Source organism: Rhinoraja longicauda, chromosome 2 (assembly GCF_053455715.1).
Source record: "Rhinoraja longicauda isolate Sanriku21f chromosome 2, sRhiLon1.1, whole genome shotgun sequence".
Lineage (NCBI taxonomy): Eukaryota > Metazoa > Chordata > Chondrichthyes > Rajiformes > Arhynchobatidae > Rhinoraja > Rhinoraja longicauda.
This window is the reverse complement of record NC_135954.1, coordinates 74,781,341-74,807,209: the sequence shown is the minus strand read 5'-3', so window position 1 is coordinate 74,807,209 and position 25,869 is coordinate 74,781,341. Positions and strand designations below refer to the sequence as shown.

Here is a 25,869-nt window from a genome sequence, read left to right as displayed (position 1 = left end):
AACTTATTTTTTTCCCAACCTGTACAAGTTTTAGGCATTAGCTACAAGGGCATCTTACACATTTTATTATGGTACATTGTGGCATGCAAAATTCTGGAGTTATAGAAATTAGAAAGTACAAGAAATTCAAATGGGGTCCTTTGATTCACAAACAGATATGTTGAATTATTTTAAAAGCTGGTTATTTCACAACTGAAATATTGCACCCAAGCCTGGTCAACAGATATGACAAAGGATCAGGAGGTCCAAAAGTTAGCAGTGACATGATTTACTAGGATGGATTTAGACTTGAGCAACTTTAATGAAGAGGTCAAACAGGAAAAGCTGGGGCTGGTTTCTTTGGAACAAAGAAGGTTGAGAGATTTGATAGAGATGTCCATGCAGAGCAGATGGAGGGAAGTCGTTCCTATTAGCAGATGGTTCATGAACTGGGGGACACATGTTTAAAATTTTAGGCATTAGCTACAAGGGCATCTTACACATTTTATTATTTACTCAGAGGGCAGTTATGATCTGGAATTCAATGCTTAGAATAGATGGTGAAAAATGTTTCGGAAAAGGAAATTGGATTAGCACTTGAAAGAATTTGCTGGGCGATAGTGGAACGGGAATGATTGGATCGCTTTACCAAGCGACAGTAGAGATTTGATGAATGAATGGCTGAATTACTTTTGATTGTCCAATTATTCTTTGATTTTTTTACTAAATAGTATTAAAACTGCAGATCACACCTGCGTGTTTCTTTTGTTGATTCCCATATAAATGCATCATTTACAATTTGTTAGGTTGTATATGGAAGAGCTTGTTTATATTAGAAAAACATGTCTCCAGGGATTCCTCAAATACTTGAGGTAATCAAAAGGCCCTGAAAACAAATTACCATCAATTCATACATTAGTGTTATTTAAGCTAATCAGGCCCTGTTTAATACACAGCAACTAAAAATGATGGCTAACTTCTTTAAAAATTGTGACATATTAAAAGATTTTTTATCAAATAAGGAATTACTGCAATTTTGTTTCTAATATAGCCAAGCATCTGAATCTCTGCAGCACATTCTGCAAAATATTAACATGGAATCATTTGTGATTGATAATGTGTTTCCAGCTAAAAGCATTCACTGAACTATGCAGTGAATTAGCTTTGCAAAAAAACATTTTTCACAAAGTTAATTCTTTAAACCCCAAATCTTACTTTAAAAGCCAAATTTCCCTTCCCAACTATAGCTCCAAAACCATTTCTATACCTGATCAGGAGGCGGGCAGTACACAGATTTGTCGAGACGACCTGGCCTTAGCAAAGCAGGATCAATCAAGTCTGGACGACTTGTGGCAGCCAAAACATAAACTCCTGTACACAATATTGTAGATAATTAGTATAATAACCAAAGAAAGAAAACACAGACCCATTCAAAAACTACCAGTTTGAGAACCATTTGTTCAATGAAACAAAAGATGCACTCACTGAAAGTCAATTGGAATGAATCCATTAATCAGTATTGGTGTTTGTTTGGGGGGAGGGAGGGGTAAGGAAAACTGGGAAACGAGATTCATAATGTTTGGGTGTAAGACACCCAAGCGGAATACAAGGTGCTGTTCCTCCAGTTTGCACGTGTTCATACGCAAGTCGAGCCTGACCTACCGGGTTACTTCAACACTTTGTCTGCCCATCTGGACTCGTACCCATTTCACCTCTTCCACCTATATTCCTTCCTATAGCTTCACAATTTGCCCTTCTTCTATCCCTTTGTCTTTTTATCTCTGGCCATTCTCCAATCATCCGCCATTCAAAATTGAAAAAAATCCTCTCCAGTATCCACCTTTCATTTGCCAGGCTTTGTCCTGTTCCTCCTCCCTTCCATCTTTCTCCCTCCCACACAGGCAGCAAGGTATTGCAGCATTAGAGTTGCTGCCTTACAGAGCCGGAGACCCGGTTTCAATCCTATGGGTGCTGTCTGTATGGTGTTTGTACATTCTCCCCGTGACCTGTGTGGGTTTTTAGGTTAATTGGCTTGGTAAAATTATAAAATTGTCCCTAGTGTGTGTAGGATAGTGTTAGTGTGCGGGGATCACTGGTCAGCGCGAACTCGGTAGGCCAAAGACTGCATTGCTAAACTAAACCACAATCAGTCTGAAGGACCCAGCCTGAAACATCATATAGCCATGTTCTCCAGAGATGCTGCCTGACCCGTTGAGTTACTCCAGCACTTTATATCTTTTTTTTGTGAAACAGTATCTGTAGTTCCTAGTGCCTACAATGACATCCAATGAACTGCAGAAAGAAACCCTTGGTTTTCAATTAAAGAACTTGCACTTATGAAATACCTTTCACAACCCTAGTGTATCTAAAAGCAAGTTTGGAGAGAAGGAATGAGTGATGTTTCGGGTCGAGACCCTTCCTTAGAGATCCTGCCTGTCCCGCTGAGTTACTCCAGCTTTTTGTGTCTATCTTTAGATAATTAAGTACTTTTAAAGAGAAGTTACTGTTGCAAGGCAAAAATGCAGCTACAATTTAACCTCGAAGCAAGGTAGAAAATGTGCGAATGACCAGAGAATCTGGTTTAATGATTCTGGTTGAAAGGCAAGTATAACCCAGACTCCACTTTGTCATTGTGCGAGCTATCAATGAAGTCTACGTTAAGCACTGAAGTTCTAATCTAACTTATTTACTCAAATAATTTGACCTAGAGGTTGCAGATCAGAGAGGTATTATTAAAATTTGTTTTAATCACCCATGCCCAATGATTTTTTGTGATGGTACATGCCGAATACCTCTAAAAAGGTTACCATTATTTCATTTTCTAGCCATGTGACACGTTTATTAACCGTGTATACCAGCACCTCCTTGTGTACAAAAGCAGTACTGCGTACAATAATATGCATTCTACTACTTTTACAACTACTTTGACGGGGAAGAGAACATTTCTCCTCTGTCCTTAATCTCAATTTTCTTTTCTTCCATTGTTCCGATTCTGCGGCCCTCAACCACAGGAGAGTCTTAGGACTCTGCAGCATAATATCTCATGAATTTTGAACATTTCTGCCAAATCACACCAAAGACTGTAATACCTTGTAGACCTTCTACCCCATCCAGTTGCGTCAGCAGTTGATTAACAACTCTGTCAGTTACCCCAGTGTTGTCATGTCCACGGCGAGGTGCAATGGAATCAAACTCATCAAAGAACAGAATGCAAGGTTTGGCTGCTTCCGCCCTGGAGATCAAAATGGAGAATGTGCTTTTTTAGAAGGTAATTTTTTTTTAAACGACAATTTCTGCATTTAATCTGCTTCTGGGAATTTAACATTCATCCAAATAACACTTTTTGATGAACAAGCACAAGAGATCAGAAATATAGTAAATTCCATCAGTGCATTAGACAAAATATGTTGATTTTCCAATTTCCAAACGTGATCACGTTGAAGAGTCACCATCTCCTTGGAATGGAATTGGAATGCTGCTGCATCAGAGCCAAGACCGGTCATTACTGAGGTTGGGTTCCTAGGGAACCAAGTTTTCAAGAACAGAAACTCAGCTCTTCAACTTCCCACGCCTCCAATTCTTTACTTAGTTTAAACAAGCCCTCGTTATATTTCCCCTAGTTTGCAGACTCTTGGTACAAAGATTTCACTCTCTGCACAGGCAGAGAATTCTCTGTATTAAAGGAAAAAACTCTAGGCCAAATGCTGATCATGATGCAGATGTTAAAGCAACTTCTTGAATTTAACTCTTACATTAATCCATTTTTTTCTCGCTTTCCATGTTGCTGTAGCCATTGGACCAGTGAGACATTAAATGAAGTATAGCTATAATTTCCATGAAGAAAACTATCAATTCATCACTTTGTTGCAAAGCATAAACTGAATTAATCAACAAACATGGACAATTACAACATACCTGCTGAAAACGTCACGAACTGCCTGTTCGCTTGCACCAATATATTTGCTCAGCAGTTCAGGGCCCTGTAGAAAAAGCATTAGGCCTGTGAAATTACTGCATATAAATTCAGTGATTATTTTCATTTAATGATATCAAACAAGGAGGAAGCAATATCAAAAATTCAGAGTGGCATTTCAGAACAGCATGCTATTGTCTATTTAGCGTGTGGCTTTGGGGTTTATGAAGGCTTATTAATGGAAATTACCTCAAAATCCATGACTAGGCGAGAAAATTAACTTGGACAGTAACACATCTAGTTCAGTGCCACCCTTGGCTCAATGATTATGATTAAAGTCTATTCTAAAGCATATAATCTACACTCACACTTACGTATTGGAGGGACACTGCATTGCCAAGACTGCTGTCTTGGTATTAAAGCATGGCCTCATTTACTCTTTCAGCCAGATCCAACAGACTCCATGACAGAACGTGAAGAAAAGCAGAGTACTCTTTGATGCCCTAGTCAACATTTACAAGTCTACCTACTATCACAAAACAAAAAAGATCTTATATCCTTGCTATTTCTGAAATCCTTTCAAGTACAAACTAGCTGCCATGTTTTCCATAACAATTCAGAAGTATTTTTGCTGGTTGTGGATTGTTCTGTAACATCCCAAAGTCACACAAGCTGCTATATAAATACAGTCCTTTCTTCAATGCTGATGTTCAATATTGGGAAAAGATTTTCTCTTACTGTTAAAAACAATATTTGTAAAGCACATCCTCAAATAACGATATTTGTTTCAAGATTCCCCAGTCAATCCTTCCGTCAAAAAGGGTTTGTTTAAAAGCAGAAAATGTGAGAGATGCAAGAGGGTGTAAGAGATGAAATTTCAGAGCATATAGCTGTTGCAGTTGAAGATGTGGAAGCACTCAGAAGGACAAAGGAGGGGCGAAATTACAGATGTTGGAACCAGTAGAATAGAAGTCAGTGGAGGAAGAGATAAATGTTGGAAATTATAGAACATTGAGATAGCAAGACTATTTAATGATTTAAACACAATTATTAAATTCAAGCATCAGCAGACACTTTGTCATTGATGCTTTCGTAAAGCATTTAGATAACAGTATTGCATTATTTTCAGGGATTCATCAATCTTTGATTATCATTTTAAATGAACATTAAATGATAGATAAGGATTCTGGAAAGGCCTAGTACAATATAAATCCATTGGAAGAGCAGCAAAAATCATCAATCATTTGAAATATCAAAAATGTTTTGCAAAAATGACATCGGTAGCAATAAACAAAGTTTATATAAAGTTTATGCTAACTAACAAAAGCTAATTTGTTAATTAGCCTAGTGTAATCAACACCGCAAGGTGGTACCATGTTTTTATTGTACCTTTACACTAATAAAATTCATTCCACTTTCTTTGGTGACGACGCTTGCTAATAATGTCTTTCCTGTTCCTGGTGCTCCGTACAGGAGGATTCCAGATCGCATTCGTATTGGCAGATTTGCAAACAGCTGTGGATACTGCAAAGATATGTGAAGGTTATTCCAGACATCATAGAGTCATACAGTACTGCAGCCCCTTGAGCCACCTCACCCTTTGCGACCAGGATGTCCCATTTGCCCTTCCCCAGCCCATATCCCTCGGTTAGATTTAGCTCTTAGGCCTAAAGGAATCGAGGGACATAGGGGAAAAAGCAGGAATGGGGTACTGATTTTAGATGATAAGCCATGATCATATTGAATGGACGTGCTGACTCGAAGGGCTGAATGGCCCACGCCTGCACCTATTTTCCTATGTTTCTATGAAATCTTTCCGATCCACATACCTGACAAAATGTCTTTAAAATGTTATTGTACCTGCCTCAACTACTTCCTCTGGTAGTCCGTTCCATATACCCACTATCTTCTGTGTGGAAGTAGTCACCCCTCAGGATCCTATTAAACCTTTCCCCTTAAACCTGTCGCCTGGTTCTTGGGGGTGTAGGTTTAAGGTGAGAGGGGAAAGGTTTAATACCCTACCCTGGGAAAAATCTCTGGGTATTTACCCTATCTATTCCCCTCATGATTTTATACACCTCAATAAGATAACCCCTCAGCCTCCTACACTCCAAGGAATAAAGTCCTAGTCTGCCCAACCTCCCCCTACAGCTCAGTCTTCAAAAATAAATTCCAAATTTCTTTCACAGATTTAAAATTTATTGTGCTGGAGTAACTCAGCGGGTCAGGTTAGCCTTCTTGAAGGTCCCGACCAGAAATATCACCTATCCATGTTTTCCAGGGATGCTGCCTGATCGGTTGTGCAACCTCAGCACTTTGCGGCTTTTCTGTAAACCAGCATCTGCAGTTTCTAGTTTCCACTTTAAACATTTCTTTGCTTTCGGGTAAAAGGCTGCATCTTTGCCAAATTATTTTTTGAACATGACTGAAAGATTTCTTCAATACCTGAAATATTTCTTCAAATAAATGCTTTTGTACAGCAGGTTCCCTAATCAAGTAAATAGCTGAGCTGCATTTCCAAACTGATGATTCAATAGGCATAGATATTGCATAATTATTCTTCCCAATCCTTCCGCCATCAACCATGTACTTGTCCAACCAATTTTTGTTCTCAATTTTCAACATATTATCATTATTATCTTCAACCCTTTGCATACTTCACCTTCTCCATTTTGGTAAACTTCAACATCCTTTCACGATCCACCAATTCTGGCCTTTTGGGCACTCCTCCCTTTCTTGTTCCTGCATGGTTAGTTGCACCTTATGCTGCCTTGGCCATACGCTCCATAATCATCTGCTAAATTCTGCTTCTACTTTATCTGCTTTAAGATACACCTCAAAACCCACCTTTTTGACTAAACCATTACTTGCCATTTAAAAAAAAAAATCTACTTTGCATTCTTTACCAGAGGTTTTTTTTTCACATTACTTTGAGTACACATGTCAATAGCAACCAATATTATATTAAAAGAAGATACATCCGTGCAAACTTTTGATGTTTGCAAAGCAAGTGGAATTTACTGGCTCAGATTTTGTGATTGCACACCAGTGCTAACATGGAAAGAAATCCAGAACTTTGTGTTTTTCCAAGAACTTCCTGGATTCCAGCCCTGATGCAGCTCTGACTGTAATGGCAACTTCAGATAACTGCCTGGTCTACTGGCTGCCCATGTGCATCAGTGGACTACTTGTAGAATGCCAAGGTCGGTGGTTTTCCCTGATCTCGAGTGGGAAAGAATGCCCGTGGGATCTGCCCCAAGCCGAACATAGAGTAAGCTTAGCAGACCCCATTACACTGAAAATAAATGGAACCATTTCAGCTGTGGGGAAGTAGGATATTCTTTTATTGTCAATTTCTTTGTTTCTATTTGTTTTAACCATTTCGAAGTTCACAGGAAATCTCCAACTACACAGAAATAAATGGGAATTTTTCTCGTTCTGGAAAATAAAAGACTCAAATATGAAAATTCATATGCAATCTCCTTAGGCCTTATTTTAGATTAAAAGTTTATGTTACGGATATATACCTTGACAGATAATTGGATGGTATCCATTAGGATTTCCTTGACTTCATGTAGACCTCCAACTTGGTTCCAGCCCAAATCTCTAGGTTTGTGTAAATTTGCATTTCTCAGAGAAGTAGGTATAAATCCCTCAAGGGCATGCAGAAAATTCAATGTTGTTAATTGTAGTTCTGCAAATAAAAATATTGCAAAATACTTGTTTTTGTATTTCAGCAGTCCGACATAAAATAGTTTGGCAAAATGGATACAAGTAGTGTTTATAGATTCTTATTAGATTCAAATTGCATATTTCAGTCTCTGTAATTTGAACTCTTCACTTGCTGAGAAATGAACTACCTAATTGTACAATCTACCCTCATTATTACAGATCTCTTTATAATGGATTTCAGTTATCAGACACCACTGCCTCTTTAAGAACACAGGCTGCTGGTTACATGGTGGGAGGGCATAGAAATTGACAAGCAATTGCTTTGATCGATTAAACAATGTAATGAACAGCCTTTAGTAATTTTAGTCTGCAGTAACAAAAATGCATTTTTAGCTGTTAAAAAGAATTTTGCATTTGAAAACGTTGTCATTTTACAGAGTGGCCGCTAGATGGTTGGAGCAAATCTCTAACTTGGTTTGCGTGGACAATTGGCAATAACGGACACCCTTCCCCCCCCCCCCGCCTCACTCATGGTCCTTTATAACAAGGGTTATCTGTATAGTTCTTCAAAGTTGTACAGGATAAAACTGTTCCCGAACAGAAATATCCTTTTGCTTTTCTATGGAATAAATTTAACTAAACAATACACATCTCCCAGCTCTGTTAACAAGTTTATGTTATACTTGTCATATATTTTCTCGATGGTAACCCAAAGTTTAACATGGTTATTCAAAAAAAGATTACCATTGATCTTGGAAACCTCAAACAAAAGCACATGAGCCTGTTTATTCAATCATGTCAATTCTGTCCAAAGAGGCATCCAATATAATGCATTCCTGAAGAAATACAACATCCCCACAGGCTCCAGGGAGCCAGATTTAAATAGATCAATGGCATATCCAGGTGGGTTACTTGTACACTCAAAAGTCTTTGCCGTAGTATCGACAGTGGGCAAGTCTTTGGAAATGGGTTGGTAAAATATCAGTTTTTCAATTTGTTTTTAAATCACCCTTCCCACTCCTATGCCAAAGATCTCCCAACTGCGAGAGAAGGGGAGGGGTGTTAATATGAAAAGCTACACATCCATGTGTAGAACTGAGGATCCTGCACATTTTCTTTGTGAAGAAAAAGCCTCATCTTGCACTGCCACCCTCAAAAACTGTATGTCTATTCTAGATTCCACATCACAAATGCAACTTACTTATTTCAATCAATTGTTAATTGATTTAAAGAAAATCTAACAGTAGAGATATAAAAAATATTTAAAATATCATGAACTAAATGGTTCACCTAAAATTCTCAATACAGTTTATGTGATACAACACAAGTCCAATATCAGAGGTAGCACTGCCTCCAATGATTCTGAAGTTCATCAAAGACAAGTGATGGGCATAATATGCATTTCTCATCTTATTCTGCCTGCACATAATCCATATCTCTCCATTCCCTGTATATCTATGTGCCTTTCAAACATATTCTATTCTTGCATGAATTACAAAGTATACATTATCAAGCAAGTTCATTCAATAATAACTGAAAACCTAGCACATTTTATTCCTCTCCTTACCATGTGGCACCAAGGAAAATATTAATGTCCCTCTAACCTAGATCAGTTAACTCAGATCTGAATTTAGGGACGGATCAGAGCCTATTGCAATAATAAAAAAACAGAATGTTTGAAGAACTCAAGTCCAGCAGCACCTGTGGGGCCAAAAATGTGCAAGCCAACATACCAAGTCGAGATCTGCATCAGGCTGAAAAGAGGAAATATTACCTGTATACAGCAGCACTGGGGGGGGGGGGGGGGGGGGGGTGGAAGTACAAGTGGGAGGTGATAGATGGAACCAGATGGGAAGAGCATGAATGGCACACAGAACCATATTGGTGCATATAGGAGAGGTCAAACAAAAGGAGACGAAAAGAAGGCGGACATACAAGTGAGTGGGAGGAGGGCACTAATGGAGTTTACCTAAAGTTGTAAAATAATGTTTGATATATAAATGTTTGGAAGGTAGGAGGAGGCTGAGGAGTGACCTCATTGCGGGGCAACAATAATGCTCAGTCTTTTTCCTCAGAATACAGGTTTCTATAACTAGATGGTATAGGCTTCAGGTGATAGAGAAAAGATTTAAGAGGTAAGCAAGTAGCAACTTTTACACTCAAAGGATAGACAGTATCTGGAATGAGCTGCAAGAAGCCATAGTGGCAGATACAAGACTTTAAAAACTTTTGGACAGATGTGGATTGCAATGGTTTAGAGGGCTAGGTACCAAATGGGTCTAGCCCAATATGCCAACTTGATTGGTATGGACACGGTGGGATAAATGGCCTGTTTCCGTGGTTATATAGCTCTATGACTCAGTGAAGAAACAATGGTACTACTAGGATAGTCCTGTTAATGGATTGTGGAAGAGATAGAAACAGGCAGTGTGGGGTTGGGGTGTTATGAGATTGGAGGCTGTGGAAGATAGGTCGTCTGACGTGATGAAATCCATAATGGTAATGGAGCCAATTCCCGAGTGTTCGTTGAAAGGGTCATAGTCAAGAGAAACTTGCATGGTCGAGGTCAGTGCACCAGACTACAACGACACAGCCTTTGTCTGCAGGTTTGATGATGAGGTCGGGATTGGTCTTAAATTAGACACTGTTGCACATTCAGAGGAGGCGACGTGAAGTGGGCGAGAGGAATGAGAGATAGTGGTCAATGTCATGTTGTCAATTGGAAATGAAAAGATCAAGAGAGAGAGAGAGAGAGAGAGAGAGTAAAAGGCAAGAGTCCAAGTGGATGGGAAGTGCTGGAGATGAGAGAAAGTGTCATCAGTTGGGATGAGGATTCCTTGCTGATGAAATTGGGGCGGTGGTGATGGCGATGAAAGAAGAGCTTGTCATCAGGGCAAACTCAGAACTCATTGACCTGTGTTACAAAGGAGAGGTCTCTGCCAACCACTTGGCAACAGTGAGGTGGATGTCAGAGGGATGGACACATCAGCTGATGGAAGGCATGGATAGGGAAAAGGGCTTGGGGGGTGGGGGAGAGAATTGGGAAGGAGAAAGGTCACAGATAGTGTTGGGGCTGGGGATGGGATATAGGACCCAAGAAGGGCAAGGGGGCACAAAGTAAGATAAGTGGGGGGGGAGGGGGGGGGCAAGGGATGCAAGGCGAGGTCAAAGAGTTGGACTGCAGAGATAGAAGGCTCCATTAGGGGACTTGGGGCCATGTACAGATAAGCTTTTGAATTCCATTAAGTTAGTTCAAACAAAACAATAGTCATTTGAGAAGTTTAGTAAAATACAATGAAATCCAGAAGAATGATATACTATACATATATGTAAATTCAATGAAAGAAAGAAAATAGGGAAAAATGAGAAGGGGAGAAAGAACGGAAAAAAATTACAGTACAACATGGACATGTGCAGTTTTCATTAAAAAAGATTTGAACTTGGTAATGGAAAGAATTCGTAACAGAAGATAAGGTTCTGTAAACAGGAAATGCAGATGTGATTTTTGAATTGCTCAATGGTTTTAAATACAAGTTGTATGGTGTATTTATACTGGTTGTTAGGTTAAGTGACTACTGTAAATTGTTATTGGTATGCATTGGTGGGTGTGTGGGAGGTTAAAGAGTGATTAATGGGATGCATGAGAGAATGGTTTGCAGAGAAATGAGTGAGAGAATCAGGCTAATCTGGGATCCAGTGTGGATTCTATTAACTGAATGCCCCCCCCCCCCCCTTGTCATTTAGATTTAGATTATTGTCATATGTACCGAAGTACAGTTAAAGCTTTAGTTTCGCATGCTATCCAAACAGATCAGATACATAGATAAAATCAGTTCAAACTCAAGTACAATAGAGCAAAGGGGAAGATAGAGAATGCAGAACATAGCTCTCAGCATTGTGGTGCATCTGTTTCTTAGAAAAAGTCCAACACCCACAATGGGGTAGAGATGAATCAGACTATACCCTCAGCTTATTGAAGGACTGTTCAGAAGCCTGATAACAGAGATGAAGAAACTATTCCTGAATCTGGTGGACCTTTTGTACCTTCTGCTGGACGAAAACAGGGAGAATGACCAGGATGGGAAAAGTCTTTGATTTTGTTGGCTGTTTTCCGAGGCAGTGTGGTGTAGATGGAGTCAATAGTGGGAAGTCTGGTCTGTGTGATGAACAATGCCACATCTACAACTCTGCAATTTCTTGCTATCTTGTGCAGAGCTGCTCCCAAACCAAGCTGTGCTGCTAACTGACAATATCCACAAGGAAATGGGGTAATATAGCAAAAATTGTTCAAAAACAAAAAAATTATGAAGTAAAGGGACCAGCAACTAGAACAGAAATAGTTTAATTTCAAACATTACTGTAATACGAAAACTGGTTAAAAAAAAAAGAGCATTTGAATTTAGCAATCCACTGTTATTTTGATGCCAATGTTCAGACATACCTTGTTCTCTGTTGTGTTTGCTTATTAATAAATGTGAGTGCATAGCCCTTTCCATCAACACAACAAAATCTCTTGCTCCAAAGCCTTCAGTTGCTTTCGCCAATCTTTGAAAGTCAATGCTCTGTAATGTCTTCAATGAAATGACAGTTTTATTTTGAATTACAGAAGTTAGTAGCTGGACTCGCTGATCCTAGAAATCAAAAGATTTACTATTTAATGGGCATGTCCCCAAGTACTAATTTTAAACTCGTTGTTAAACTTCACATATTAGGATACTTTGATAACATTTATCATATTATTCCAAACAACATTTCCAAAATCTAAAGTTATAAGTGAACCATTTTTAATTTAAACTATCACATGTCACTTTGCTACTTTAGATGACTTAATGACCGTTACATTGTTACTTATCTTATCGAAGTTATTTACTGTGCATTTTTCTTTAAGCCTTCACTTCCACTCACAGGACTCCAATGACAGTTTACAAGAGGCTACAGAGAACAATTCTGCCCTGAAGGTATTAGGTTGCGATGCTTATTGGCCCATTATTTTAAATTCTGTAATTTGTGACCAATTTAATGCATTCTCCACCCCACCTACAGCAGTAAATAAACCTGTTTTCGGCATCTTAAAGGAATGGAAACCAAAATGTCTTTACCACTCTTTTAACATTCTAGAAGTTTTAAAACAGATCAATTCATAAATGAACATATCATAGTTTCTACGTATTAACCATAAGCAGTTGTTCTTACCATTTGAGGAAAATGAACCTCATTGTTAAAAGAAGAACTCAAAGTACTAAATATCAGAATAGTTTCTGCTTCTATATATTTTTAAAACATGTTATTATCTTAAATCATGGTGTCATACGACACTGTAGTTCTGCACACAACATAGCAAAACATTCGTAAATATCAAAATGGATAATACTGGATCTGGTCCACTGCATGAAATTGTCGGACCATTATGTCCGCCCACCTGCACTAACCAAAACACGTGCAGACAGCCAATTGAGCTGATCCTCCATCCCAAAAGATTCTTCCACAAAGCAGGGAAGGCTGCAAATAGCAACTGGGCCCTGAGCTTAGCCTTGGACCACCCCAATGCGCTTCTGACAGGTCTCTGCTGTCAAATTCCCTTGAACTATTTTTAAATAAAACTGGTACTGAGATATTTTTAAGTTCAATTGGGCATATAATAATTGTTAAAAAAATAAAATTATAATTTAAAAACAATAGTGTCCTAGAAATTCATTGAAATATTAAGACAGATACCTGCATTTACCATTTTACCTAACTCACATCAGCTTACCACTGGGTTCAATTATGAGCACAGAAGCTTAATGTTCCAGGCTTTGACAAGGAACGCATTTGATTCTTGGCACCAACAGCTAAGTTAAAGACATTGATTTCCACATGCAGGTAAAAAAAGTTGAGATAAACTGCCCAGTGAGTGGCAGATAGCAAACAGTTCTCAAAGGAACTGTTACAAATGATTACAGTCTACTCTATCATTTCAACATATGATGCTGGTAACACTGTAGAATGATTAGCTTGAAATATTTGTTAAGCTGGTTTACCTGGTTTGGAAGTGAAATATTCTGAATACACTGAAATAGATGAGAACCGTCAGCAGAAATCAGAGAGGGATGCAGAGTATGCTCAGAAATGCTTGTGGCGATCAATGCAATAACAGTCCCACGTGAAACTGCTTCAGCAACCAAATACTTCAAAACTGAAAGAAAAGTAATTATTCAGGTTCTGAAATTAGCAATGTAAATTAAACCCAGAGCAAATCTTTTACACTACTTAAGATTCTCATTCTCAATCAACACAATGCCATTAATTGAGCACACCACAGATAAAGGTGTGATATTTGCCCTATTACTGAATGAGAGGCAAGTACAAACTTACCTTTTGCAAGTCCACGGTATTTTCTTAGCTGGTAAATAACATCCAATCCCCAGTGACTAGGTCTTGGGCAGCAGGGGGCACTGCACAGCAAAATATTAAGTGGATGTGCCAGCACAAGCCCCACTTCCAAAACCGCCCAAAATTACATCAATCATTTCTAGGCTTAGCCAGCTGCTGAACCCATCCAATGTCCCACATATTCAATGGTAAATGAAACATATGCAAGACCATCCGGTTCAGTAGAAATAAAGAAACTCAGACCATCTTTTTTTAATGTTGAGAGGCTGAAAGATGTTGATGTTCAGGAGGAACATGGGAGTACTTGCACATGAATCACTGAAGGTTTGCATGCAAGAGGATTTAAGTATAGTCACATCTGGGATATTTTATAGTACATAAACTAAATACAAAAAAGATATAATTGCAATAGAGGGTTCCCCAGGCTAGGATGGTGGGTTTATCACGAGAGGCTGAATAGGCTCGGCGATAATCATTGAAATATGCAAGATTAAAGGACTTGACAGGGTGGATAGTATGTTGATATGGGATATGCGATTTAGGCATCACAATCTCAAAATACGAAGTTGACCATTCAGATCAGAGTCGAGAAGAAATGTCTTCATCCAAGAAAATGTATTTGAAATTCACGAGGGAAGTGGAGGCTCAATCACTCAGTATACTCAGAAATCAATAGATTAAGATATTTAAGAAAATGGGATTAAATGTAGCCATTTTCCTGAAGAGTGATATGAGCATAAAGAGCCAATTGGCCTACTCCTGCATCTATTTATTTTTTTATCCAAAAATCTACAATCAACAATTTTTTTTAAACAAAACTTTAAAGTAAAATGTAGTCATTAATAAAATGTAAATGATCTAACATATACCTAGGGTTCTTGCAACCAAGCCTCTATTGAAATGAGTGGATTTGCTGTTCAAAACAAGTGCAGGTCCAACCAATTGATTCCTTATTCTCTGAACAATCCAGTGTCACTGTAAAGTTTGGACTTGACGGTAGTTTGAAACATACCTGCAGATTTCCAAGTAATTGTGACCAATTATTTTAAAAATTGATTATTTTTTAAAGTTTTAAACCAGAAAATAACAAAATCATCAAGTGATATAATCCAGCTGTCAATTAGAGGGTCTAAACTCAAAGACATTATCATGAGTTTCTAATGTTTTATCCTCAAATTAAGCATTGCAGCAATGGCCAGCCTACCTAGGGCTTAAAAATATTTCTGAAATAATTTATTTATGTAATTAAATAAATAATACAAACTGTTGAAAATGCTTTGCTTTCTAGAATTGGGATATGATCCAATTTCAAGGCCTTTAGCCTATTAGTAAAAAGCATTAACCACATTTAACATTAAAATGTTTACTTTCAGAAATCTGTCTGCTATGAATCGCCTCAGCACTGTGTTCATGTTCTGAAGCAGAGATGGAACCAGCAATATGATCCAAGTCGTCCACCAGAATAACAGAAGGTTGTCGCCATGCTGCCTCTGTGAAAGCTTCCTCCCATTTCTTACGAATATTTTCAGCCCTTTTACCTAGATGCAAAAACAGATTAATAAAGGTTTTTAATTATACTCAAATCCAATTCTTCTCAATTTCAGCACATATGCATACATTGGGATCCTACATACAATTCACACAAGCATGGATTTGTTAAAGCCATTTGCTAGACTTGGATTTTTCTTAAACAAAGGTTAAATCTTTTTCCAAATTTTTTTCAAATTAGAAATACCTAAAAGTCATGTCCGTGTGTGGAACTAAATTTAATTTCAATTAATACTCATTGTAATTGGATTATTGAAAATAAAGAATTTATGGGCTCAGTGGAATTTCGCAGTCCACAATTTTTCTTCCAGGTCATCTCTTGCATTTAATATACTAATCTTCAGAGAAGTCCAGGTGCATCTGGCAGGAAACAACACACACATGGTTGCCACTTTTGCAATTTTGATGCATAGGCACAAAAACGGGTCTCAACAATGTTTCAAGTTTGTTTCATCATTAGCAATTATGCAATCCATCCCCTCCCTCTTGAGCCAAACCTCCACATCCACCCAATTAAATTGACTGCATTCTACAAGAATACATATGAAATGTTAAAACTTATCAGAAAAGCATGTAACAGAAATTGAATAGAGTATTAAATACCTTAGAGACAGCGAAAAAGATGGAATGAGATAATGGCATTAGAGAATTTGAAGGAACACAAAACGATGCAACATGCAGGCTTGTCAAATTTGGGTAATCACTGCAGAGCATCTACCACGTTGACCTATTGTCTGTGGCATTTTGAACTGTTATAAATAATGTTCAATGTATGCTGGAGAAACATCCCATCTTCTCTCTCATTGCAGACCTGAACTCATTCTGAGCACAAGCTCGGGTAACTCACTTTCTCTGTATCAGAACCAGATATTTCCGCTGTCAATCTGCAACATTGACATTCCCCATGTCCTACCCGTGTCCAACATTCCCCATGTCCTACCCATCCCTCCCCATCTTTACTGCAACATAAAACTAACTTGTTTTCACAGATGCTGTCTGACCTGCTGAATGATTCCAATCTTTGCTGATTTTATTTCAGATTTCAAATTTTGTTTTGATTTCCATGGTAAGAACCTTTTGATTTCAATGGAGATTCTAAGCCTGTGGATTAGGAAGCAAAAATTGCAGCAAATAATTATTTTTATTGAAGTTATTTTATTTTGTTGTTTCCGGATGTTTTACATTTCCATTTACTGCAATTTAAATGTTTTTTCACTGTTTCTGAATGCAAGAAATTGATAAAACCTATTAAAATCAGCGTGATAAAAGCAAGCACCAAAATTAGGTATCTTTCCAGGCACCATAGAATTTCCAGACTGATATCTAGATTTTTAAATTACTTAACCAGTATTCAAAAGTCTAGAGTATTGATCTGGAGGCACAAATTCATATTTAAATTCACGAAATCAAACAAACCAGGAATTGAACTGCTAGTCTTTATAATGGTTACTATAAAATTACTGCATGTGGCGACCCTGAACTGTAGTTTGCTTTGCATGTGACTTACTAATGTGGGCGACGTTCACTTGCTATCGACAATAACTTATCACAAGTCGCTCAGTTAAAAGACAGAGCAGGGTTGAACAAATTATGATAGTTCTGCCAAGCAGATCTCATGAACAAATAAATAAATATTTGTAAGTTACTTATTCTTACCTTGCAAAGTTTTACAGTTAATAATTTCAACATGTGCTTCCAGTTTATCTGCTGCTTCTCTGCAGAGTGCTTTCGCTAAAGTAGTTTTCCCACTACCCTGAACAAAGTTAAATTTCCAAATCATTAGTAAGTGATAGAATAATAATTTATTTAAAGCTGTTTATTTACATATTAATCACAAAGTGTAAAAGCAGCTCCTTCCTGCGTAACTTTTTTTTCAGGACATCTTATTTGTCCAACACTTCATCCAGAAGATCTTTCAAAAGTTCATTAAGTATAGCCAGTAAGCAGATGAGTAGAGTAGACTAGTAAACCCCATGCCTGATCAGGTTAAGATGTATGTGAGATAGCTTTAGGGATAAGGGGCTTATCCTTAGCACCCCTCTGTGTGCCTGGGTCCTGGACTTTCTCACTGCCAGGCCCCAAGTAGTCAGGATGGGGGAACACACATCTAGCTCCCTCACCCTGAACATAGGATCCTCCCAGGGCTGCGTCCTTAGCCCCCTACTGTACTCCCTGTACACACATGACTGTGGGGCCAGGTTCAGCTCAAACTCCATCATCAAGTTTGCTGATGACACTGTGGTAGTGGGCCGGATCTCCAACAACGATGAGAAGGCCTACCGGGAGGAGGTGGCTGATCTGGCACTCTGGTGTCAGGACAATAGCCTCCTCTTGAATGTCACTAAAACAAAGGAGCTGATTGTGGACTTCAGAAGGGCTAAACATCCAAGGACGTACACGCCACTGGAGATAAATGGGTCGATTGTGGATAGGGTGAGCAGTTTTAAATACTTGGGAGTCTGCATCGCAGAGGATCTGACGTGGGCAACGCACATTGCCGCACTGGTGGGTAAGGCTAAGCAGCGCCTTAGACAACTGAGGAAATTCAGAGTGTCTCTGAAGATCCTTCATTGCTTCTACTCTGGGGCTGTAGAGAGCATCCTGTCCGGCAACATTACAGTCTGGTTTGGGAACAGCTCTGCCCAGGACAGGATGGCCCTGCAGAGAGTAGTGCGTTCGGCAGAACGCACCATGGGAACTACACTCATCCCCCTGCAGGACCTATACATCAGGAGGTGCAGATCCAGAGCAAGTAAGATCATGAGGGACCCCTGCCACCCCAGTAACGGACTGTTCCAGATGCTACGATCAGGCAAACGCCTCCGCTGTCACGCTGTGAAAACGGAGAGGATGAGACGGAGCTTCTTCCCACAGGCCATCAGGACTGTCAACTTTTATAACCCCAGAGACTAAATTTTTGTCGACACTAATAGTAACTTATTAACTTTATTTATATGCTGTAACTGTAATTCTTTTTGTGCACAACCCACAGGCATTGCCACTTTCATTTCACTGCACATCGTGTATGTGTATGTGACAAATAAATTTGACTTGACTTGACTTGAAGGAGACTTCAAGCTCCTGATCTTTAAGTCTCGCACACACAATAAATTCCCCAATGCAAAATTCCTGGATTAAGTGTCTATCTGCCCTGAAGACATATTTAAAAATAAAATATCTATGGTCTTCGGGTTCACAGTCAATACCAAGTTATTTGCAACTGAACCTGAATCAGAAACTCAAAAAGTGTAAAATGACAAGTACAAAATATTAGTTTAAAACAATAAATTGGAAATAATCCCTCTTGGAGTCTCAGAAAAAGATTCACAACTATAACATACCAATCATTGAATCTTAAAAGTCATAAAATGTACAGCATGGAAACAAGCCCTTTGGTCCAACCTATCCACATTGACCAAGTTATCTAACTAAGCTAGTTCCACTGACTTGCATCTATCCCACATTTAATTCTCTTTCAATGTGACATGCAGTGCAACCTTCTGACTGCCACAAGTAATTGACACTGGAGGTAATTTCAGAATCCATCCAATTTGTAAACCATGGACAAGCTCCAGATGTTAACCATGTCTGGATTGAAAACCAGTCAACCGTGGGCAGGAAATTTACTGAATCAATATTTTAGAAAACTGCAGTGTTAAAAGATTATTTATCAGAGAGCTTACTGTAACATTTATAGCTGATGGCTTACATCATAGGCAGCTTGTTAATTATATGATTTATGGTCTAGTCATCAAAGCCAAACTGGAGAGATGGAAATGGTTAAAGCTCTGGGACCCTATGCCTGAAGGTTGTAAACTATTCTCAATCGTTTAAGTTTTTATATAGCCTTACTTTCCCTTCCATTTCGATTCCTCCTTCTTGAGCTAGTCTCACTTCCTCACTTTCTATATCCTTTTCAATCTATCACCTCCTCTGTCATCTCCCCATTTGTTTCTTACATTCAATAGATAGATGCTGCACAAATTGCATTTCAGGTTTCAAGAGGAGGAAGTATCTATTGCATGATAGTTACTGTTCCAGCTAATTCTCAGCCATTGCAATAGTAATACTGAAAAGTTAACATATTTACATTCTGTGAGAGCATCTGATTATTTACTTTATACACAAAGAAATGCAGACCATCACCTTTATTCCTGTAAGTAGCAGAGCTCCACTTCGGAGACCTTGTGCAACAGAGGCAATTTCCCATGAAAGTGGGTGACCCAATAGGCTGAACAAGATGTGCTCAAAGGACAACGTGGCAAGATGATGAACTGCGCTGCAAGATAGTATATTTTATATACTGTAATACGGAGCTAGGTTTCGGAAACAAAGCAAAATGATATCTACAAATATATATGAACAGTATTCAAATAGGCAATTCTTATTTTGACGTTGCAAATAAATTCTCTGTTAGTTCAAAATTAAGGGAGATTTTCATTTCCATGAGCTGATGACCAACGACTTCAGATTTAAATGTGGAAATGATTGCAAATAAAAACAGAGTAACATTCTTACCCTAAACAATTCAATTTGTAAAATGGTAGCATCTGGTCAATATCATCAACAGTCATTACTTCAATGGACTTGGTTAGTGGAGGATGCATAATCACCTTTGCAGAAAACAACACAGAAGTTACTCATTCCATTAAAAATACTAAGACATAACTGAAATGATGACAAGAATAATGCATCGACAGAGAAAATGTTTACTACATTTTCAATACAGCACCATCAATACGCTAACAAAATGATGTCAGAAACAAACATGCAACTACAATTGTATTGGCAACATTATATGCATGTAACAATTGCGAATGTAAGAAAATAAGTCAGAATAATTGCTCCCTCAGTTAGGCAAGGATTTATTTAGTACAACAAAAATATCTCAGTGGCCAAGAGAAATTTTATCAAACAGGAATCGATTCCAGGTCCTAAGGAAAATTAATCAAAAGGTGATAAAAAGCGCTGTCAAAAACAAAATAAACCATTTACAAGGAGATGTGGAAAGCATCCCCATTGGTCGTCATCAGCTCGAGAATGAACAATTTCAAATTAATCTTAATAAGATGCAGGCAGATTAGAGCTTTTTTTCAAATATATATGCCTGCAGACATGAATCATTAAAATATGTATTTTCTCCTACCAAGCACCCACTACATACTGATTGCTGTGCCATGCACTTTCTAGAGGAAAAAAAAGTCAATTGAAATAGGTGGTAGAAAACTGTCTTAGAAACACTGGATCTGTCAGTGTGCAGATGGCCAATGCAGTTAGCGTTTGACAGCACCGGGCCTGTAGATAGTCATAGAGTGATGCAGTGTGGAAACGGATCCTTCGGCCCAACTCGCCCACACCGGCCAACAATGTCCCAGCTACCCTAGTCCCACTTGCCTGCGCTTGATCCATATCCCTCCAAACCTGTCCTATCCATGTACCTGTCCAACTGTTTCTTAAATAATGGGATAGTCCCAGCCTCAACTACCTCGTCTGGCAGCTTGTTCCATACACCCACCACCCTCTTTGTAAAAAAGTTACCCCTCGGATTCCTATTAAATCTTTTTCCCTTCACCTTGAACCTATGTCCTCTGGTTCTCGATTCCCCTACTCTGGGTAAAAGACTCTGTGCATCTATCCGATCTATTCCTCTCATTATTTTGTATACTTCTATAAGATCTCCCCTCATCCTCCTATGCTCCATTGAATAGAGATCCAGCCTACTTAACCTCTCCCTATAGCTCACACCCTCTAGTCCTGGCAACATCCTCGTAAATCTTTTCTGAACCCTTTCAAGCTTGACAATATCTTTCCTATAACATGGTGCCCAGAACAGACCACAATATTCTAAATGCGTTCTCACCATCGTCTTATACAACTGCAACATGACCTTCCAACTTCTATACTCAATACTCTGACTGATGAAGGCCAAAGTGCCAAAAGTCTTTTAGACCATGCCTTATCTACCTGCGACTTGACCTTCAAGGAACCATGCACCTGTACTACTAGATCCCTCTGCTCTACAACACTACCCAGAGGCCTACCATTTACTGTGTAGATCCTGCCCTTGTTCGACGTCCCAAAATGCAACACCTCACATTTCTCTGTATTAAATTCCATCAACGGGTCCTCTTCAGGTCCTTTTCGGAATGGCAGGCAGTGACTAGTGGGGTACCGCAAGGCTCAGTGCTGGGACCCCAGTTATTTACAATATATATTAATGATTTGGACGAGGGAATTGAATGCAATATCTCCAAGTTTGCGGATGACACGAAACTGGGTGGCAGTGTTAGCTGCGAGGAGGATGCTAGGAGGCTGCAGAGTGACTTGGATAGATTAGGAGAGTGGGCAAATGCATGGCAGATGCAATATAATGTGGATAAATGTGAGGTTATCCACTTTGGTGGCAAGAACAGGAAAGCAGAGTATTACCTGAATGGTGGCCAATTAGGAAAAGGGGAGATGCAACGTGACCTGGGTGTCATGGTGCACCAGTCATTGAAAGCAAGCGTGCAGGTGCAGCAGGCAGTGAAGAAAGCGAATGGTATGTTAGCATTCATAGCAAGAGGATTTGAGTATAGGAGCAGGGAGGTTCTGCTGCAGTTGTACAGGGCCTTGGTGAGATCGCATCTGGAGTATTGTGTACAGTTTTGGTCTCCTAATCTGAGGAAAGACATTCTAGCCTTAGAGGGAGTACAGAGAAGGTTCACCAGATTGATCCCTGGGATGGCAGGACTTTCATATGAAGAAAGACTGGATAGACTAGGCTTATACTCGCTGGAATTTAGAAGACTGAGGGGGGATCTTATAGAAACATATAAAATTCTTAAGGGGTTGGAGAAGCTAGATGCGGGAAGATTGTTCCCGATGTTGGGGAAGTCCAGAACCAGGGCTCACAGCTTAAGGATAAGGGGGAAGTCTTTTAGGACCGAGATGAGAAAACATTTCTTCACACAGAGAGTGGTGAGTCTGTGGAATTCTCTGCCACAGAAGGTAGTTGAGGCCAGTTCATTAGCTATATTTAAGAGGGAGTTAGATGTGGCCCTTGTGGCTAAAGGGATCAGGGGGTATGGAGAGAAGGCAGGTACAGGTTACTGAGCTGGATGATCAGCCATGATCATATTGAATGGCGGTGCAGGCTCGAAGGGCCGAATGGCCTACTCCTGCACCTATTTTCTATGTTTCTATGTTTCTAACCATTCCTCCACCCACCTGGCCAATCGATCCAGATCCTGCTGCAATCGTTCACAACCATCTTCACTAGCTGCAAAACCAGCAAACTTGATAATCTTGCTCTGTATGTTCTCATCCAAATCATTGATGTAGGTGACAAACAGTAACGGGCCCAGCACCGAACCCTGTGGCACACCACCAGTCACAGGCCTCCATTCTGAGAAGCAACTTTCCACCATAACCCCTTGTTTCCTTCCATGGAGCCAATTTGCTATCCATTCAGCTATCTCTCCTTGGATCTCATGAGATCTAACCTTCCAGAGCAGCCTACCATGCGGCACCTTGTCGAACGCCTTACTAAAGTCCACGTACACAACATCTACAGCTCTGCCCTCATCAACCTTTTTGCTCACGTTTTCAAAAAACTCAATCAGATTTGTGAGACACAACCTCCCACGAAAAAACCATGCTGACTGTCCCAAATCAGCCCTTGCCCGTCCAAATGCCTGTATATCCTATCCCTCAGAATACTCTTCAGTAACTTACCAACTACAGATGTTAAGCTCACCGGCCTATAGTTCCCAGCATTTTTCCTGCAGCCCTTCTTGAAAAGGGGCACACATTTGCCACCCTCCAATCCTCCGGCACCTCTCCTGTATTTAAGGGCGACTCATAAATTTCAACCAGGGCTCCCGCAATTTTCTCTCTAGTTTCCCGCAATGTCCTCGGATATATCTGATCAGGCCCCGGAGATTTGTTTATAATTTCAAACACGACATTACCTTCAGTACTTCTTCGACGGTAAACCTGACTGCTCTCATGACACTTCCAGTGACTGCTCCAATTTCCTCTGTCCTACTGTCTTTCTCATCGGTAAATACAGAGGAGAAATACTAATTGAAGACCTTACCCATCTCCTGTGGCTCCACACAGAGGTGACTGCTTTTATTCCTAAGAGGTCCCACTCTCTCTCTCTAGTTACCCTTTTCCCCCTTATGTATTTATGTACTCGCTGGAGTTTAGAAGAATGAGGGGGGACCTCATTGAAACATACAGAATAGTGAAAGGCTTAGATAGATTGGATGTGGAGAGGATGTTTCCACTAGTGGGATAGTCTAGGACTACAGGTCATAGACTACAGGACTCAGAATTGAAGGACATTCTTTTAGGAAGGAGATGAGGAAGAATTTCTCGGCCACAGTTTAAGAATAAGTTTAAGAAGGGGTAGGCTATTTAGAACGGAGATGAGGAAAAACTTTTTCAGCCAGAGTTGTGAATCTGTGGAATTCTCTGCTTCAGAAGGCAGTGGAGGCCAATTTTCTGAATGCATTCAAGAGAGAGTTAGATTGAGCTCTTAAGGATAGCGGAGTCAGGGGGTATGGGGAGAAGGCAGGAACGGGGTACTGATTGAGAATGATCAGCCATGATCACATTGAATGGCGGTGCTGGCTCGAAGGGCCGAATGGCCTGCTCCTGCACCTATTGTCTATTGTCAGAGGGTGGTGAATTTGTGGAATTCTTTGCCACAGAAGGCTATGGAGGCCAGGTCAGTGGAGGTATTTAAGGCAGAGATAGATTCTTGGTTAGTACAGGTGTCAGAGGCTGTGGGCAGGAGAATGGTGTTAGGATGGAGAGATAGATCAGCCATGATTGAATGGCGGAGTAGACTTGATGGGCCGAATGGCCTAATTCTGCTCCTACCTCGATGATTATGATTTATATCCATTCCAAACAAGAGATTAATTTGTTATTTGGAATTGCATTAACTGTTACAAAGAGACCTAAATTTAGCATTATAAATGTTCTTAACAGGGATGCATAATTTGAAGGTAGACAAAATGCTGGAGTAACTCAGCAGGTCAGGCAGTATCTCTGGAGAGAAGGAATGGATGATGATTCGGATCGAGACCCTTCTTCAGACCAGCATCTGCAGTTCTTTCCTATGCATAATGTGAAGGTATAGAATATTTACCTTTATATCAATCTTGTCAATTAAACTGGGATACAATAAAAAATATTCATTTCCTTCATTTTCTGACTTTTGTACAACTTGTTCCACAAATAGCATAAATTCAATCTCTCCTGCAATACAAAGTAATAATTAGTATCAACTAAATTGTTTTTACATTTAAAATTGACATCAGCATGGCTCAAGACACCTTACTACTTAGAAAAATAAAACAACATTGTTTTGTAACTTCTTGGCGCACAGTGAACAAGATTTTTTAAAGGAAATAATACATTAGTTCATGTTTTTGCTATTCATATTTTGTTGTATCTTATTTGGAATTTCACTACTTGAACAATAAAGTGCCAACATCAAATCCAAACTTGACCACAGATATGCACAAGTAAAAATCAGAAGTTAACCATAAACAAAGTTAAAAATAAGAATTCTGTTGTACAAACTTGCATTTTAAAAAACACAAATTTATCAACACAAGAATGTTCCAATAAACATTATTGAAGGTGCCTTAAAAAGTAATAGGTATGCACCATTCAACATTCAATTGATCAGTGCACTGTTGGGACTTCATTTCCATTGTAAGACGCGTCACTCTGACACTAATACCACTCTGCATAACTCCAGCTTTAAAATGGACAATCAAAAAAATCCAATATTAATATTATTATTTCTAACAGAGAGAATTTGCAAATCTTCTAGTATCCACAATTAAGGCAATCTTAACATTTATTACTTACGTTCAGCAACCTGTATTCCAACAAGATTTGATAATGCAGCAAAAAATGGGAAATTGTTGGAGCTCACACTACTTAGCCATGAAAGGAAGCAGGATTTAATATCATCATCTTTAATCTCCTGTGGCTGAAAAGGGAGAAAATATCATTTTGTAATTTCAAAGATTTGGAGTATATTGAAATACTAAATTAAATAATTTGATTTAACTTGTATAATTTTGTTGCTAAGATATTATTAAATCTTTCACTTTACTGAAAGTCATGCTGCATAAGTGAAGGTACAAGGGTTAACTTTGAATATTCTTACCATTTATATCCCATTACACACATTGTATATTTTGAAACAATTTTTAAAACTCAACAAGAGAAAGCCTTTTCTTTCCCAATTAAACCTGTGTATCTATTCTGCAGACTGCTCATTGCAATATGGCTTCAGCTCCCAGTGCCAAATCCAACTCACCTGAAAGTGTTCATAATTTCCACTAAACATTTTGGACTGTTTACAAAATACATTG

At 39.1% G+C, this 25,869-nt stretch overlaps 1 protein-coding gene across 2 annotated transcripts in view; it reads right to left on the bottom strand.

Annotated features, from left to right (window-relative positions):
- Nucleotides 1-25,869, bottom strand: part of pex1 (peroxisomal biogenesis factor 1) — an 81,227-nt gene that overhangs the window by 42,867 nt on the left and 12,491 nt on the right. For both annotated transcript variants that reach the window (XM_078421421.1, XM_078421411.1), the window contains exons 7-19: nucleotides 25,358-25,481; nucleotides 24,627-24,736; nucleotides 20,003-20,097; nucleotides 19,631-19,763; nucleotides 17,141-17,237; nucleotides 15,304-15,474; nucleotides 13,585-13,739; nucleotides 12,006-12,195; nucleotides 7,420-7,586; nucleotides 5,282-5,416; nucleotides 3,895-3,959; nucleotides 3,069-3,211; nucleotides 1,247-1,350 (exon numbers count right to left, since the gene is read on the bottom strand). In XM_078421421.1, the coding sequence (XP_078277547.1) occupies nucleotides 1,247-1,350; nucleotides 3,069-3,211; nucleotides 3,895-3,959; nucleotides 5,282-5,416; nucleotides 7,420-7,586; nucleotides 12,006-12,195; nucleotides 13,585-13,739; nucleotides 15,304-15,474; nucleotides 17,141-17,237; nucleotides 19,631-19,763; nucleotides 20,003-20,097; nucleotides 24,627-24,736; nucleotides 25,358-25,481 (1,689 nt within the window). The remainder of the gene's footprint in view (nucleotides 1-1,246; nucleotides 1,351-3,068; nucleotides 3,212-3,894; nucleotides 3,960-5,281; nucleotides 5,417-7,419; nucleotides 7,587-12,005; nucleotides 12,196-13,584; nucleotides 13,740-15,303; nucleotides 15,475-17,140; nucleotides 17,238-19,630; nucleotides 19,764-20,002; nucleotides 20,098-24,626; nucleotides 24,737-25,357; nucleotides 25,482-25,869) is intronic.